This window comes from Girardinichthys multiradiatus, chromosome 6 (genome assembly GCF_021462225.1).
Source record: "Girardinichthys multiradiatus isolate DD_20200921_A chromosome 6, DD_fGirMul_XY1, whole genome shotgun sequence".
NCBI classification, from domain to species: domain Eukaryota; kingdom Metazoa; phylum Chordata; class Actinopteri; order Cyprinodontiformes; family Goodeidae; genus Girardinichthys; species Girardinichthys multiradiatus.
In genome coordinates this window covers 24,143,593-24,158,743 of record NC_061799.1, presented here as the reverse complement: position 1 = coordinate 24,158,743, position 15,151 = coordinate 24,143,593, and the positions used below count along the sequence as shown (strand labels likewise).

General features: G+C 37.8%; 1 protein-coding gene across 4 annotated transcripts in view; it reads right to left on the bottom strand.

Annotated features, from left to right (window-relative positions):
- Positions 1 to 8,176: 8,176 nt before the first annotated feature.
- The window catches only part of pbx1a (pre-B-cell leukemia homeobox 1a), an 80,817-nt gene continuing 73,842 nt past the window's right edge, over positions 8,177 to 15,151 (bottom strand). For all 4 annotated transcript variants that reach the window (XR_007038701.1, XM_047368298.1, XM_047368299.1 and 1 more), the window contains one exon: positions 8,177 to 9,910. Coding sequence is in view for 2 of the 4 variants with exons in the window: in XM_047368298.1 (XP_047224254.1) it covers positions 9,818 to 9,910 (93 nt within the window). In the remaining 2 variants the exon portion in view is untranslated. The remainder of the gene's footprint in view (positions 9,911 to 15,151) is intronic.

Sequence of the window (15,151 nt, the reverse complement as noted above, 5' to 3'; positions counted from 1 at the left end):
GTGTACAAAAAGACATAAGAAGTCTTGTTTGCGGTTTGCCACTCGTCATGTAGGGGACACAGCAAACATGCGGAAGAAATGACTCTGGTCGGATGTAGAGCAATGTTTTACTTTGTGGTCTACGTCTATAATGCTACGTGTGCCGGAAAACACATAAAACACGGTGGGGGTATTATAATACCGTGGGGATCTTTTTTGTTTAGCAGTGACAGTAAAACTGGTCAGAGTTGATATGAAGATAGATGGAGCTAAATCCTGAGATAAACTCCACTCAATAAATAACTGAGCTAAGCTTCATATTGCAGCAGGACAATGACCCAAAATTTACAGCCAGAGCTCCCATGTACTTGCTTAGATTAAAACATATATGTGTGTTACAATGGTCTAATCAAAGTCCCAACTGAGATTCAGTTGAGAATGTGTGGTACAACTTGCATTGCCGCTCATGGATGATCTCCACCCAATCAGACTGAGCATGAGCTATTTTACAAAGACGAATTGACAGAAATTGCAGTCTAGATTTGCAAAGCTAGTAGAGACAACCCCCTAAAAGACTTACAGCAGTGACTGCAGTTAAGTTGTTCTGCAAAGTATTGATGAAAGGGGGCTGAATACAAGCAGCCACCACACAAATGGAATCTACAGGGGTTGGACAATGAAACTGAAACACCTGTCATTTTAGTGTGGGAGGTTTCATGGCTAAATTGGACCAGCCTGGTAGCCAGTCTTCATTGATTGCACATTGCACCAGTAAGAGCAGAGTGTGAAGGTTCAATTAGCAGGGTAAGAGCACAGTTTTGCTCAAAATATTGAAATGCACACAACATTATGGGTGACATACCAGAGTTCAAAAGAGGACAAATTGTTGGTGCACGTCTTGCTGGCGCATCTGTGACCAAGACAGCAAGTCTTTGTGATGTATCAAGAGCCACGGTATCCAGGGTAATGTCAGCATACCACCAAGAAGGACGAACCACATCCAACAGGATTAACTGTGGACGCAAGAGGAAGCTGTCTGAAAGGGATGTTCGGGTGCTAACCCAGATTGTATCCAAAAAACATAAAACCACGGCTGCCCAAATCACAGCAGAATTAAATGTGCACCTCAACTCTCCTGTTTCCACCAGAACTTTCCGTCGGGAGCTCCACAGGGTCAATATACACAGCCGGGCTGCTATAGCCAAACCTTTGGTCACTCATGCCAATGCCAAACGTCGGTTTCAATGGTGCAAGGAGCACAAATCTTGGGCTGTGGACAATGTGAAACATGTATTGTTCTCTGATGAGTCCACCTTTACTGTTTTCCCCACATCCGAGAGAGTTACAGTGTGGAGAAGCCCCAAAGAAGCGTACCACCCAGACTGTTGCATGCCCATAGTGAAGCATGGGGGTGGATCAGTGATGGTTTGGGCTGCCATATCATGGCATTCCCTTGGCCCAATACTTGTGCTAGATGGGCGCGTCACTGCCAAGGACTACCGAACCATTCTTGAGGACCATGTGCATCCAATGGTTCAAACATTGTATCCTGAAGGCAGTGCCGTGTATCAGGATGACATTGCACCAATACACACAGCAAGACTGGTGAAAGATTGGTTTGATGAACATGAAAGTGAAGTTGAACATCTCCCATGGCCTGCACAGTCACCAGATCTAAATATTATTGAGCCACTTTGGGGTGTTTTGGAGGAGCGAGTCAGGAAACATTTTCCTCCACCAGTATCACGTAGTGACCTGGCCACTATACTGCAAGAAGAATGGCTTAAAATCCCTCTGACCACTGTGCAGGACTTGTATATGTCATTCCCAAGATGAATTGAGGCTGTATTGGCCGCAAAAGGAGGCCCTACACCATACTAATAAATTATTGTGGTCTAAAACCAGGTGTTTCAGTTTCATTGTCCAACCCCTGTACGTTATCCTTCATTTTTTTTCTTTTTACACACTGTTTGTCTTGACTATATCATTCTGTACTTTTATCACAAAATGTCTTCTGCACCAAATAACTTTATGTTGTAGCAAAGCAGGTTACAATGCCAAATTTACCAGGTAGGTCACACTAAATGAGTTATCTTCAGAAATGTGAGAAACCAGTGACCATTCTACAGTGTAAATCAACTATACCCACAAAAAGAGTTATAAAATCTTTATAGTCAAAATGAAACCAACAGCAGAGAATATGATCATAAGAAGAATCATCTATACTTCTGCATGTAGCCAGTGTAATATATGACATATGTGACAATATATAACAGTTAGCATGGTAACCAATAGTTTCTGAAAACAGTCATCTCTGTTTGGACCCTTAATTTAACGCTGAGATTTCCAAAAGACTGACAGCAATTTCAAATCGAGCATGTTCCATGACAGGCAGACGGTGGTTGCAGGCTCATAATCCTAAAACAGAGTACCTTTTCTGTAGTATGCCCAGCCCTCCTGGCATCTACTGAAGTTGAGTGATTTCCCCTCTGCATATTTTGACAAAATATCCCTAAGCCACCCTAAAAAGTCCAATATGAAATAACAAAAACCAGTAACAGCTTCCAGACTAAGGATTGATAGAGCTTAGAGGTGTTCACTTATCAGAAGAAATGTCAGATATTTGAGTCTCCTACTGGACGGGCACCAAGACGAATTGACGCTGTATTGGCCGCAAAAGGAAGCCCTACACCATACTAATAAATTATTGTGGTCTAAAACCAGGTGTTTCAGTTTCATTGTCCAACCCCTGTACGTTATCCTTGTCCTTTTACTTCAGAGGTTTGCATTACTTTGTTGGTTTAGCACGAATAATCCAAGAGTGAATAATATGGTTATAACATGACAAAATGTAAAGAATTTTGCACTTTACAAAATAAGTTTACTTATTTTAAATGGACCATCTTCACTACTTTAGTATAAGTAGGAATCACAGGCCATATTGCACAGTCGTACACACAATACGAGACCAGAATAAGACCAAAAGTGATTATAAACGTATGTTTCCTCCATTTGTGCATCTTTGTCTTCTTGATTAAATCTGTATGTATTCCTAATTATTTAACATTTTTACTGTTTTATAATAATTTTGTTGTCTGTACCTCTGGGGGAAAAAATTTTGAGTCCAATTATTGATTTTATCTGTTTTTATTGTTTAACAATTAAATGTTTAAGATCATCAAACAAAATTTATTATCAGAAAAAAATAACCTGAGCAAATACTAAAACAGTTTTCAAATGATGATTGAATTTATCAAAGGAAAAGAACTATCCAAACCATAACTGACCGCATGTGAAAAAATGAATACGCTTTAGGATTTCTGGGGAGAGAGCAGAAATGAAGGTTCCTTCAATTACAGCAAGTCGTCCAGGTTCTGAAGAAGGAACCCCACAATTAGGAACATCAAACTACCACCACTATGCTTCCCTGTTGTTGGTATAATATTTTTTTTTCCTGAATTGCTGTGTTAGTTTCATACCCCCTGTAGTGGGATGTACACCGTCATCTGTTTGTTTTCCCCTTGGAATCCTTCCACCAATTGTGTATTTGCCTGTTGTATTTCTTATTGCTGAATCATCAACAGATCAAATTATAGGGGTAGATCATAACTTAAACTTTTTCGTCAGGATTATTTATTTATTTCATAACCTGATGATAATGATGGGAAAGTGTAGACAGATTATTTTGCTACATCCAACTAAATATTCACACTTTGTCTTGTACACTGTCTGAACATATAAAACATGGAATGAGGGAATGTACTTCTGTATAAAAGAAAACTGTGGTGCCACATAGTACAATATAAACTGTTAGGTGGCTGAATGACTGTATTTTCTATAGACCACCTAGGAAACTGTGTGGACAGCATGTCCAGCAGCAGCAGGGTCTGGGTTGTTGTGTCACTACACATTAGAGAGGTCTGCTGGCAGCCGTTGAAAAGGGAAGACAAGGTGTCTGGGCCACTCCACCAGTGCAGCTCCATGGAGACCGCCTTTAAACAGCAGTACATTGTCATCTGGGGAGGCAAATGTCAACAGCAACATTAGATTTCAATCACCCTGCACATTTTCACCACCTTAAAGGGAACAAGGAGGTGTTAAAACTACCCTACGTGACCAAATCCTTTAAAAACAGGATGAAACACATCCTCAATGTTCAAGTGATTTCACTTCATGTTTTTGTTGCAGTTGCTGAGCTGCAGGCTTCTAGCTGGAATAATCAGGCTCATCCACAACAATGTGGCGCTAAGCGGTGCTGCACAAGCCAGAAGATGTTTGTGGGTGAAGTCTTGTCAGATTGTTTTTGATGCCCTCTCTCTTTCTCTCTGCTGGCGAGAGCAGGCCGGCTCCTCTGGTGCCCTCGGGGTGCAGGGGAGTAGTCTGGCTTTGGCATTTCACACTCGCTCAGCAATCAAAGCCTGTGACCGTCCGCAGACTTTACCGCCAACTGCTCCCTTGCACCCTTTCTCTCATGTTGTTTGGCCAATTACAGATATTCAGTTAGTATGAAAGTAATTGTGTCAGACATGCAAGTGTCCAGCCAGATAATGTCACAGGTCTGATTTGAATAAAGGATATCATCATGCTTTCTGTCCATAGTTTTTACAGATATCAGCAGCAAAAACAAACCAATAGTCTAACCTAAATGCATTTAACTACTAATTATTGCATTACTCTCCAGATTTTCTTTGTAAGCTTTTAAATCCCGATAGCTATATGATGTTTTCCTGTGTAGCACAAGCTTCTAAATCTCCTTCAAGCATTACTCAGCAAAATATGTCTCTAAAGTTTTTTTTCTTTAAAAATAAATACAAACTTTAACTGTCATGTAAAAAGAGTATTTACTGCTTGCATTACTCCATATCTAGTTTCTATTTAAAGTGCTAAAATTATGCAAGAGTCTTTCTTTGCAGGTTTGTCTCTGAAGATGTAAAACTGTCCACCTTTTTTCTTTCAATTTTGATTTTTAAGCTGTTTTGTTCTTCTTCTTGTGCTTCTGGTCAGGAAAAAAAACTCCATAAAAAATTACTGTAACCTTAAAGGGATAGCTCACAATTTTTTTGCATTGTTCTGTTAAATGGATATAAGTGGTTAATGTCTTACCTGCAGTAGATAACTCTCTAGGCATTTTCATAGATGGAGGAAGACCAAAGATCCTGCTGTGGAAAATGCCAACTGTAAACAACATGTGTAGTATTTGCGGTCAGATTGACTGCCTAATATAAAAATAAAGAAGTGTAGAAAGCATAAATGTTTTAGCAGTTTGTGTAAACACTATTTTATTGATTTGTATACTGCCTAACTTTTCTATTAGAATGTTAACCTGATGGAAAATGCTTTACATGCTCCCTTTCTTAGCATTTTATACAGAAAGGTCATTGATGGTGGACCTCCTAGCTCCTCTATTACCTGTACAAATAGTCATCTGTGCAAATACCCACCTAATGCAAAAATTACAGCACTTTAAAGTCTCGTAGAATAGTGTTCTCAGGATGTTTTTGATATTGGATATTTTTTAAGACCATATAAACCCACCTCCAGGACCAACTAATCTGGATTAAATTAAGACACCAAAAGAGTTATCTACTCCAGATAATATATTGATTGATTGTGACTATTTCACAGAACTTCACTTCAAAAAGTATCCCTTAAAAACCTCCAAACTAGTTTATGGACACCTAGTATTCTCAAACTTTATTGCCCTGTTCATCATCTCTGAATTACTTTCAATGCCAACAACAGGAGCCTCTTCAGATTTGGTGTTAAAATTTGTTCTGGTTAATTTAATGAATAATGAACAGTGTTATAGATGTGCAATTAAAAGGCTCTGTCATGTAGATTCTCTGAACACTTTCGATAAAAGCTTTAAGTTACCTGATATATACAGATTCAACATATTCCATATTTATTGGCACCCCTGGTAAAGCCTTAAAATAAATTCCTCTTTTTTTGCAGTATTATAATCTGACATGGAAAACTAATTTCAAGCAATCCAGCATTTAATTTGAATATACTTATTCAGTATAGGAACAACCCACATTTAAAAACAATTGTTTTTAACACAATCACCAGTCACCCAACATTCCTTATAAATGTACATAACTAAAGGATTTTTAACATTTATGCAGTACTTTTTAAGTTAATCAGAATGTTTTAAAATATTAATTCATGATTCCTGACTTCCTGTTTCAATAGGTTATAAATATGATGTGACATTTCAATCTGAAAAGACTCACAAGGAAAAGGATGGCAATTAGAAAAATTTTAATGATACGTGATTACCTGGTTATTTCTTTGGCGCTCAGACCTGGGAGGAAGACATGAATGCTGAGAATGTCATGAGCTAAGATGTACATTTTCTTTTAAGGTTTAGATTTAGAAAAGTCTTCGCCCTGATCCGACACTGGTGGTGGATTGGCGGCCAAGGAACGAGGAAGCCGGGAGGAGATGGGAAGGAAGATGGTGGAGGTGGGGTGGAAGAGGGATGAGCTCAGCTGACAAGCGAGGATGTACATGGCTGAAAGTCCTTAAAAGCGAGGCGTCGGAAGGTGATTGGATGAAGAGTCATGCGGACAGGATGCAGATTGGATGGCAGGAAGACGCACAGAAGAGTCATTAGAAGGAACAGGCGGTGAAGGTGAGTCTTTCATTCTGAATTTTTGTCAAAACTCCATTACTCAAAATGGGAAAGACATGACAGCATTTCAGTAATGTAAAGGAGATGGGATTTGTGTTGATAGCCATCAGAATGAAAACAGATTCTTGCCTAAACTAGCCTTTTAACTCCAACCAGAGCTATATACTTATTTAAACAAGTGGATCTGTGAAAAACAAGGGTGAAAGAGGACCCCAGCCTTTGTTCGCAGACTCATTGTTAGAGAGCTGCAGCAACCTTTTCACTGTTAGATAAGCTACTGCAATAAAAAAGAACATTTATTTCAAGGCTTTTTTACACATCTTGCCATAACTGTTTAGGGATCATATATATAGTTTGTTGCAAAGACTCAGATCAGCTACAAATCAGCAAGTCACTGGTGTTTCTCAAAATGAGATCAGAAACAAATTCCAGAGTCCTCCTGTTATATGTCGATGGGCAAGGGACTTAACCCCAAGTTGTTTACCAATCTATGCAGCGATGTATGTATGTGTGCATGTTTAAGAGTGTAGTTGGGTGAATGTAGCTCTAGTGTAAAGCACTTTGAATTGTCAGTGTGATTAGAAAAGCGCTTTATAAATTCAGTCATTCATTCACCCTCTTTTTGGAAACAGCCTCAGGACCGAAAGAAGGAATTATGCCACACCTTAATTTTAATGCAGATGAGCAATACAGAACTTTTGAAAAAAACAGTGATATTATAAAACAAACATGCTTCAAACTTTCTTTTGTTTTTGGTGTATTTTAGTAGAAGTGCCTGACATACATATTGCTGAATATATTCACTCATCTGCCTTCATACAGTAGTACACTTATAAATTGTGTGACATCCTATGCTTAATACCTTCGGTTTAATGTGATGTCCACAGCGAATAATAGCTTCAACTCTTCTGGAAACCTTTTCACATGTTTGATTAGGATTGTGTTTTTGGGAATTTTTGACCAGTCTTTCAGAAGCGCATTTGTGAGGTCAGACACTGATGTTGGACAAACAGGCCTCGCTTACCGACTCTGCTCTGTTTCATGCCAACGGTGTTTGATCAGGTTGAGGTCAGGAGTGTGCAGATTAGTCAAGGTCTTCCACATTAAACCTGCTGATCCTTATTTATGGACCTTGCTTTGTGCACTGGTGCCATATTGGAACTGGAAGGGGCCATTGCCGAACTGCTCCCACAAAATTGGAAATTTCTTGGAAAAAACTTGAAAAGATACTGGTGGCATCCTATCACTGTACCATGCTTGAATTCCATAAGATCCTGAGAGCGACCCATTCTTTCAAAAGTATTTGTAGAAGCAGTTTGCATGCCTCGGTGATATATTTTATATACCCGCATTAATGGAAGTAGTTGGAAAACCTTGATTCAATGATTTGGAAGGGATAGCAATATAGCGTTTTTACTTCAGACACTTAGTAATTCTTTATATTTGCATGTGGATGAAGAAATTTCTAGAAACAAATGTTGTGCTTACAAGCAATTTCTTCATGTGGACTAGGCACAGGCCCTACAACTGAAAGAAAAAGAAACAGTTGTATGACTGCACTGTAGTACATATTATTTTAATGTGTTGAAAACCTTTTGCAACAAGGCAAGTCAAGCACAACAGGTGGACAGAAACACATGTTGAAAGTTCTTGAGCTAAATCACGAGAACAGAGGACCCCCAAAAAAAGTAATAAGCATGCCAATAAAATCAAATACAAAAAGATAAGTCACTCAACATAAAAAATAACTCTAAACAATGTTGGGCTGCTTAGAAAACACAATTATTTGACATAATATCATGTCCAATCTTGGATGCGTGAGTATTAACATTTGTTCAAATGATTTTATTTTAGTATCGCTATAGTACCCACTGAAAGATATAATTGACCATTGGTGAATGCGCTCCAAAAGACGAAGTTCAACAAAATGGGGAATGTATTCTTCTTCATGTGTCCATCAGCTGAGCCGCAGTTCATACTTCTTTTTGTTATGACAATCAGTGACTTCATGCTTGGGGCGGCTCCGGAGCTGTGCTTTAGAATCAGGAGCAAAGATCCGCTGTGTGGAAAAACTGCCTGGAAAACTCTGTTAACATAAACATGTCCCTGTATCAGTGAATTTTGTCTCTTTGTATTAAAAAATCTGTTACAAACAATTATGACAAACGTTTTTTCTTTTGAAATGTATATTTTTAGTCGCCTGAAAGTACCACTTTTTTTTAAAGGAGCCATGTAGATGAGCTGATAATGAAATAATGCAGTAGATATTTAATGAAATAGCACACTACATGAAATGTCTTGGTTTTGATTTGGTTATATGAGCATTTTGGCATCATCAGACAGAGAAATGACGGTAAAACGCGACGTGAAAAATGTTTCAGGAGATTTCAAAAAGAACAACAGCTTTACAGTACTGTAGGCTTTTCTTGCATCTTCCTTCGTAGCAATGTGCTGCAGAAACAAAGTCAAGACAAAACAGTTTCTGCTGATATCCCTTGCATCTTAATGAATGATATCAAGCTTGTCTGATTTGATGTCACGTATTTATTTTATTGTTTTACAGATAACATACTTCACAGGGTTACCTTGGAGGTAAAATCTCCTGACAGAACTCACTTTTGACTTGTCGGAGACAGAGGGGGAGGATGAACATACTTTTATCGAGCACACATTGTAAACAACTGAGCAATATTTAGGTCTAAATGGCGTACCATAGAGTAGGTGAGAGACAACTAAATGTAAGAAGATGTGTCTCTTGTTTGCAAAGACAAAAGTTTCATTTTTACAAAAACAAATAATGGTCACTGATATTTTTTTTTAACTCTTCTTAGTGGCTGAGAGGTAGAATGAAGTATTTTCAGTTAAACCAATGATTTTATTCATCTACTTTATTTTATCATCTCATCATATTGAGTGAAAATATTACAAGTGAATAAGGAACCCCAGCCCTCTGATTATAATGTGAAAGCTGTACAAACCCTCTGCTGATAGCAACGTTACTGGATTTTTCTTGTGAAACTTCTCATTTGTATCCCAAAAGTCCGACGATATAAGCTGAGAAACATTTTTGTTCAGGGTTAGGATTTCACAGGATCTCGCCAAAATGTGGGGAGCGAATTCCTTGGTTTTAACTCTGTGAGGAGCAACATCAGTGTATGTTTTGTTTTCTCTTTAGTGGATGAGATGCGGAGATGGAGATATTCAGTTGGAAGTATCTGAATGGACGCTCCCAGGTCCTTCTGTGGGCGATGTCACTGACGAAGGGGTCGGGGCATCCTGCCAGCCGCCGTTTGTCTGTGAATATACGACAAGAAAAGAGCTTAGAGGAAACATGGAAACAAAGGACAAAAACACAGGAAACACAAGGTAAAGAAGAACAAATATTTCCACACATTTTTCATGTCAGAATTTCATACTAAAATCTTCAGGGATCTGAGTTCTTTCCAGTCCGTTTGGAAATTATAAATTCAAAGTCCACTTAAAAATATAAGATTTATCAGTTTATCGCTAGAGTTCGGGCTTTAAAGACAGAACCTGCAAAAAACAAGGAAGGAAGGAAAGAAAGAAAGAGAGAGACAGACATAGAAAGAGAGAGAGAGAGATAAAACAAACTGAACACAAAACACTCTGTACTGCCCAGGTCTTTGCAAAAGACTCCAACTTCTTTATAAGTTTAAAATGCTCAGAATCGATTTATAGCCGAGCTGCATTAATCTATGACAAACAAAAACAACATCTTCAGAACCCTCTTCCCTTATATAATTTTGCTATATTTTTCAGACTGCCAACTTCGCTTCCTTCAAAATAAAATTCAACAATACATTAACATGTTTTTTTCTTTACATAATATTTAGAACCATAAATGAAAAAAAATAAAAAATTCCACCAAATGTCTTACACAGCCCTTTCAAAACAGCAAAAAGTCCAACTACGGTGTGAGCACTGTACAAACAAATATTCCACAGTTTCTTTTTTTAAAAACAAAAGGGGCACCATCCCCTTTGCCAGGAGTAAAGTGCGCCAAATACCCGTTTGTAGTTTTGGCCCCATGCACCAACCTCCACTGGAGGACACCTAAATGTTTCTCAATGGGGTCTTTGTACAGAGACCGCCAACAGCCCCACAGGCAAGAATCTACGCCAAAGAACTCAGTCCACCTCGACACCTTGACCGCTGCCAGACAGCGTGAGTTTAAGACCTTCACATTGACAAAGTAAAGGGATTTCTTCTCAAGTTTATAAGATACCCAAAACTGGGCTCCTTAAGGACAGAAGACTTTCATCACTTTTCTGCCATTTAACAGCAGGAGAGACAGTCAGAGAAAGAAAAACATACTCATGCAAAAAAGAAAGAAACAAACAAACAAACAAACAAAGAAAGAAAGAAAGAAAGAAAGAAAGAGAATAAGAAAGAGCAGGACCTTTAAAGTGACAGCAACATTGGACAGAGGACGAAGAGGTGCAGATATGAATATATTCAAAACAATATAGAGATCCTTCTGTAGTGGATTCCTAAACCAGACATTTTTGACTTGTAGGTTACCCTAATATGGGATCTTTAAAAGATTTGTTTGTGCTCTACTCACAAAAATATCCAATTTTGTTGTTACACAGAGCTTCACTGTCGGACAACAATTTCCAAAAGCTACTTTATTCATGCATTACATCCGCAGCTAATCTAATATTAAGATATTGTACAGTTTATTTCTCAAGAATAAAGACTTAAATCCTGTCAAGGAATTTAACAATCCTTTTATTTCAGGTAAAATGTAAACCTGTTAAATATCAACCCCCTTTTTCTATGTTAAATATAAACTTAGAGCCTTGGGACTTTTAGCTCTGCATACTGATTCTTTTAGTTTAAAAATAAATCAATCACAGAGGTGACAAGTATCAGATGACGTTCTAGTGCCACACTATCCACCATTTGTAGGGAATATATATAAATAATAGGTTACGGTCATCTAATACAGGCAAACTATATATCTATGCATATTAATCTATTTCAACATTTATCAAGGCGGATGAAAATCTTTGTTTCAATTAGATATTGCCAAGCATAATATCACTTTAGTTTTTGCTGCTCATGGTTGATGCTAAATAACTTTACACATTGGAAAGTGTTGACAATTGAAAATTCAGCAACATTTATTCAAAACAGAATATAAAATAGAAAACACAATAAGATTCAACAAGATTCCTTTAAAATGATGTACGGGAATAGTAGCAGACCATTTCTGAGCCACTCTCGACAGGGCTATAATGTAACAGATAAAAGATAAGACGGGTCTTTAGCCTGACTGTGCTACCAGCTACTAGCTATGTTGGAAATGCTGAAATCAGATGAAGTTTGCCTCTGATAGCCAACTCTGACAGCTTCCACCTCAGCATGGAATGGGACTGCTTCCTAATTGGTTCCTGAAGCATTCATAAATACAGTGCAGCACTAAGGTTGAAATGCTTAGGCAGGCCTGACAGATTTCTTTACAGTTTTCCCTCAGATATTAAATATTATCTCTTTTTGTTATTGTAATAGAATATGTGAAATGTATGCTAAAATGAGCACTGAGTTTATATTAGGCTGAAAGACTTCAGAATTAACCATCTTCACAGCTAAATCCTTTAATTAAAAATAAAGTCTAGGACAAACATTAGTGTCCTGGCTATGATGGGGCAGGAAGGGAAATTACCCCCCTAGCCCCGCCCCACCGGCCAGACATCCTTACATGCATGTTATCTTTTATTAACATACATTTAAAATAGGTAGACAACATTCTTCATGGAGTTACAACATTATTTACTTACTTATACTTACAGTTGAAACTATATATTTGCATATTTTGCATATACTGTTTGAAATATCATTACATTTATTTCTCACTGTCAGGTTCCTATTCTATGTCAGTTTGGATTACAGAATCTTCAAAACTATTTCCATTAGCTAAATCCCTAGATAATGACATCTCTTCAAATTCAGAAGTTAACATACAGCTCCTTAGTATTTGGTAGAATAACTTTTAAACTGTAGTAGTTGGGTCAAATTTTTCGGCTATTCCTTCACCAGCTTCTCACCATAGTTTTCCAACTAATTTGTTGGTATAATTAGTTTTATTGTCCAATGCGCCCAAGCTTTAACTTCCTGGCTGATGTTACAAGATGTTCATTCAGTTTTTTCCCATATTGTTCTTTCTTCATGATGTCATTGATTGTGTGAAGTGAACCAGTCTTCCTGAAGCAAAACACCCACCCAACATTATGCTGTCCCCTCCATACCTCACAGTTAGGATTGTGTTCCTAGGCTTGCAGCCGTCCCCAATTTCCCTCCAAATGTAATGATGGCGATTATAGAAAAACACTTGAGTTTGATTTTCATCAGATCACATGACATGTCTCCAGAAATTAAGTTCTTTGATCCTGATTGCATTAGGAATCATTTCACTGTGGATAATGACCCTCTATGACCAGCATCTTCACAATGCATTTTGCTTTTATCTGGGGTTAATGTGCACATTTTGCTCCAAATCATGTTGCTGGGACAGAAAATCCATCTCCTTCCTCAGTGGTATTATTGTTGGACATTCCCATGTTCTTTGCTTGCACAATTGTTTGAACAGATAATTGTGTTACCTTCAAGCATAAAGGATAAACCAGACTTGCGAAGGTCCAGATTTCTCTTCCTGATATCTTGGCTGATTTCTTTTGATCTTTCCATGATTCCTTCTAACACCTCAAACACACTGAGGTGTTGCCTTAAAACACATTCATACTCATAAAAAAACAAACAAACAAAAAAAAACCCAACACATTCATACGTGTGCCTTTGTTTAACTCCAATTCCCAAATTGTTTAAAGCCATAGTAATATAGGTGTATGCAAATTTCTGACTCTGAAGAAAGTCATAAAAATACAAATAGAAAATAGAAATAATTCTTGGTTTAATGTGCCACCCTAAGATTATCAGTGGCTCCTGTCTGGCTAAACCCCCCTGTGCAGATGGCGTATTTTCTTTAGGGATGATAGAAAAAAAAAAATCCCATCAGATTCAGTAGATTGTGCTTTCTCTCAGGATTTACTGAAGGTAAATCCTTAACTTTAATGTAAACATGAAAGACTTCCTCTGCAGCAGATCACTGAAATGCTAAGAAGCTTTAAAAACATTTCTGTGCCACTTCTCTCGGTTTCTTCTTCACACGACTGACTTAATGTGAGATAAACAGAGGAGATGAAACACAGAATACACAGAGCTTTCATGTATCTTGAATATACCCCTGAGATGGTTGACAAAAGAATAAATTATCACAATAAAATGCAGCTCTTCAAAAATGGAAGTCATCTCAAATCGTGACAAAAGGTCGACTAAGGACCATTTAGGACATTAATTGCAATTTCCACGCTATTAGTGAGTGCTGGGAATGTGCTGTGGCAGCCTCTTATTTCCAAACCCTGTTATTTTGCGTAAAGACCGTCTGTCATCTCATTCAGTGAGAAAAAGAATAAAAAAAAAAACACATTTCCAGTCTCAGAGTGAGGCGACACCCACCAGCAATTTAAGGGGGTGTAATTGCTGTTCAAGGATAAAGAGAGAGAGGTGAGCCATGAGAGCTCAGTCAGTAAATTGTACCGAGCAAAAAGACATAATTTGGGCTCTATAAATACAAACCCTCATTCACACAAGCTATGCAAGCAATTTTTGTTTAAAGTCTACAGAGTCTCTTTGTGACCCATGCAGATTTTTGGTTTTCTTTGAGGTCTGATCTGCTGCTTCAGATGTAGATTTATTACAGTTTAATTTTTGTTAAAGGACTACAACAGGTTACATAAAAACATGTTGCAGATGTTTTGTTAGAAGTAGTTTTGAATCCAATAGAAAAAATATATATACGTATGTCCGCATTTATGACTCAGCGCATAAATTCCCAACCATTGTCTTAGCTGCACTCTTTTGTTATATGCAAGCAAACGGTATTATTTTATGTATCTGTAGCCACTTTCTGGATTGAGTATACAAGAGAACAAAATAAAAGTAGATATGAGATTAACAACTTGGCTGTAATTTACTTATTCATGTTTAAAAGGAACCAGAAATGGACCCGTTACTTGTATCAAGGTATTTCAGGGTTTTAGAAAGTTAACAGTTTCAAAATCGTTGAAATTTCAATCCTTTCAATGCGATGCCAGGAAATGTGCCAGAGTCACTATATGGAGCATAAAGTAGCACGGCGCTGCCCCCTCTGCCATGTTTTGCTGTGCACTGCAGGCCAAAAACTGCTACACATTTTCCACTCTTACAAGGAAGACTGTTTGGAAACCTTTCTATTCATAAGAAACACGAACAGCCATGAGGTGGAACCTAAAGGAGCGCAACCCATAGACCTTACTAAGGTAACAGTGTATTGAAACTATAGCTGTAAAGTGCCTGGAAATGGCGTTTACAATACCTGTCAAACATTTTAGAACGCCTTTCTCATTAATTGGTTTTAATTATGTTTACGACTATTTACATTGTACTTAGATTGTCAATGAAGGCATCAAAACT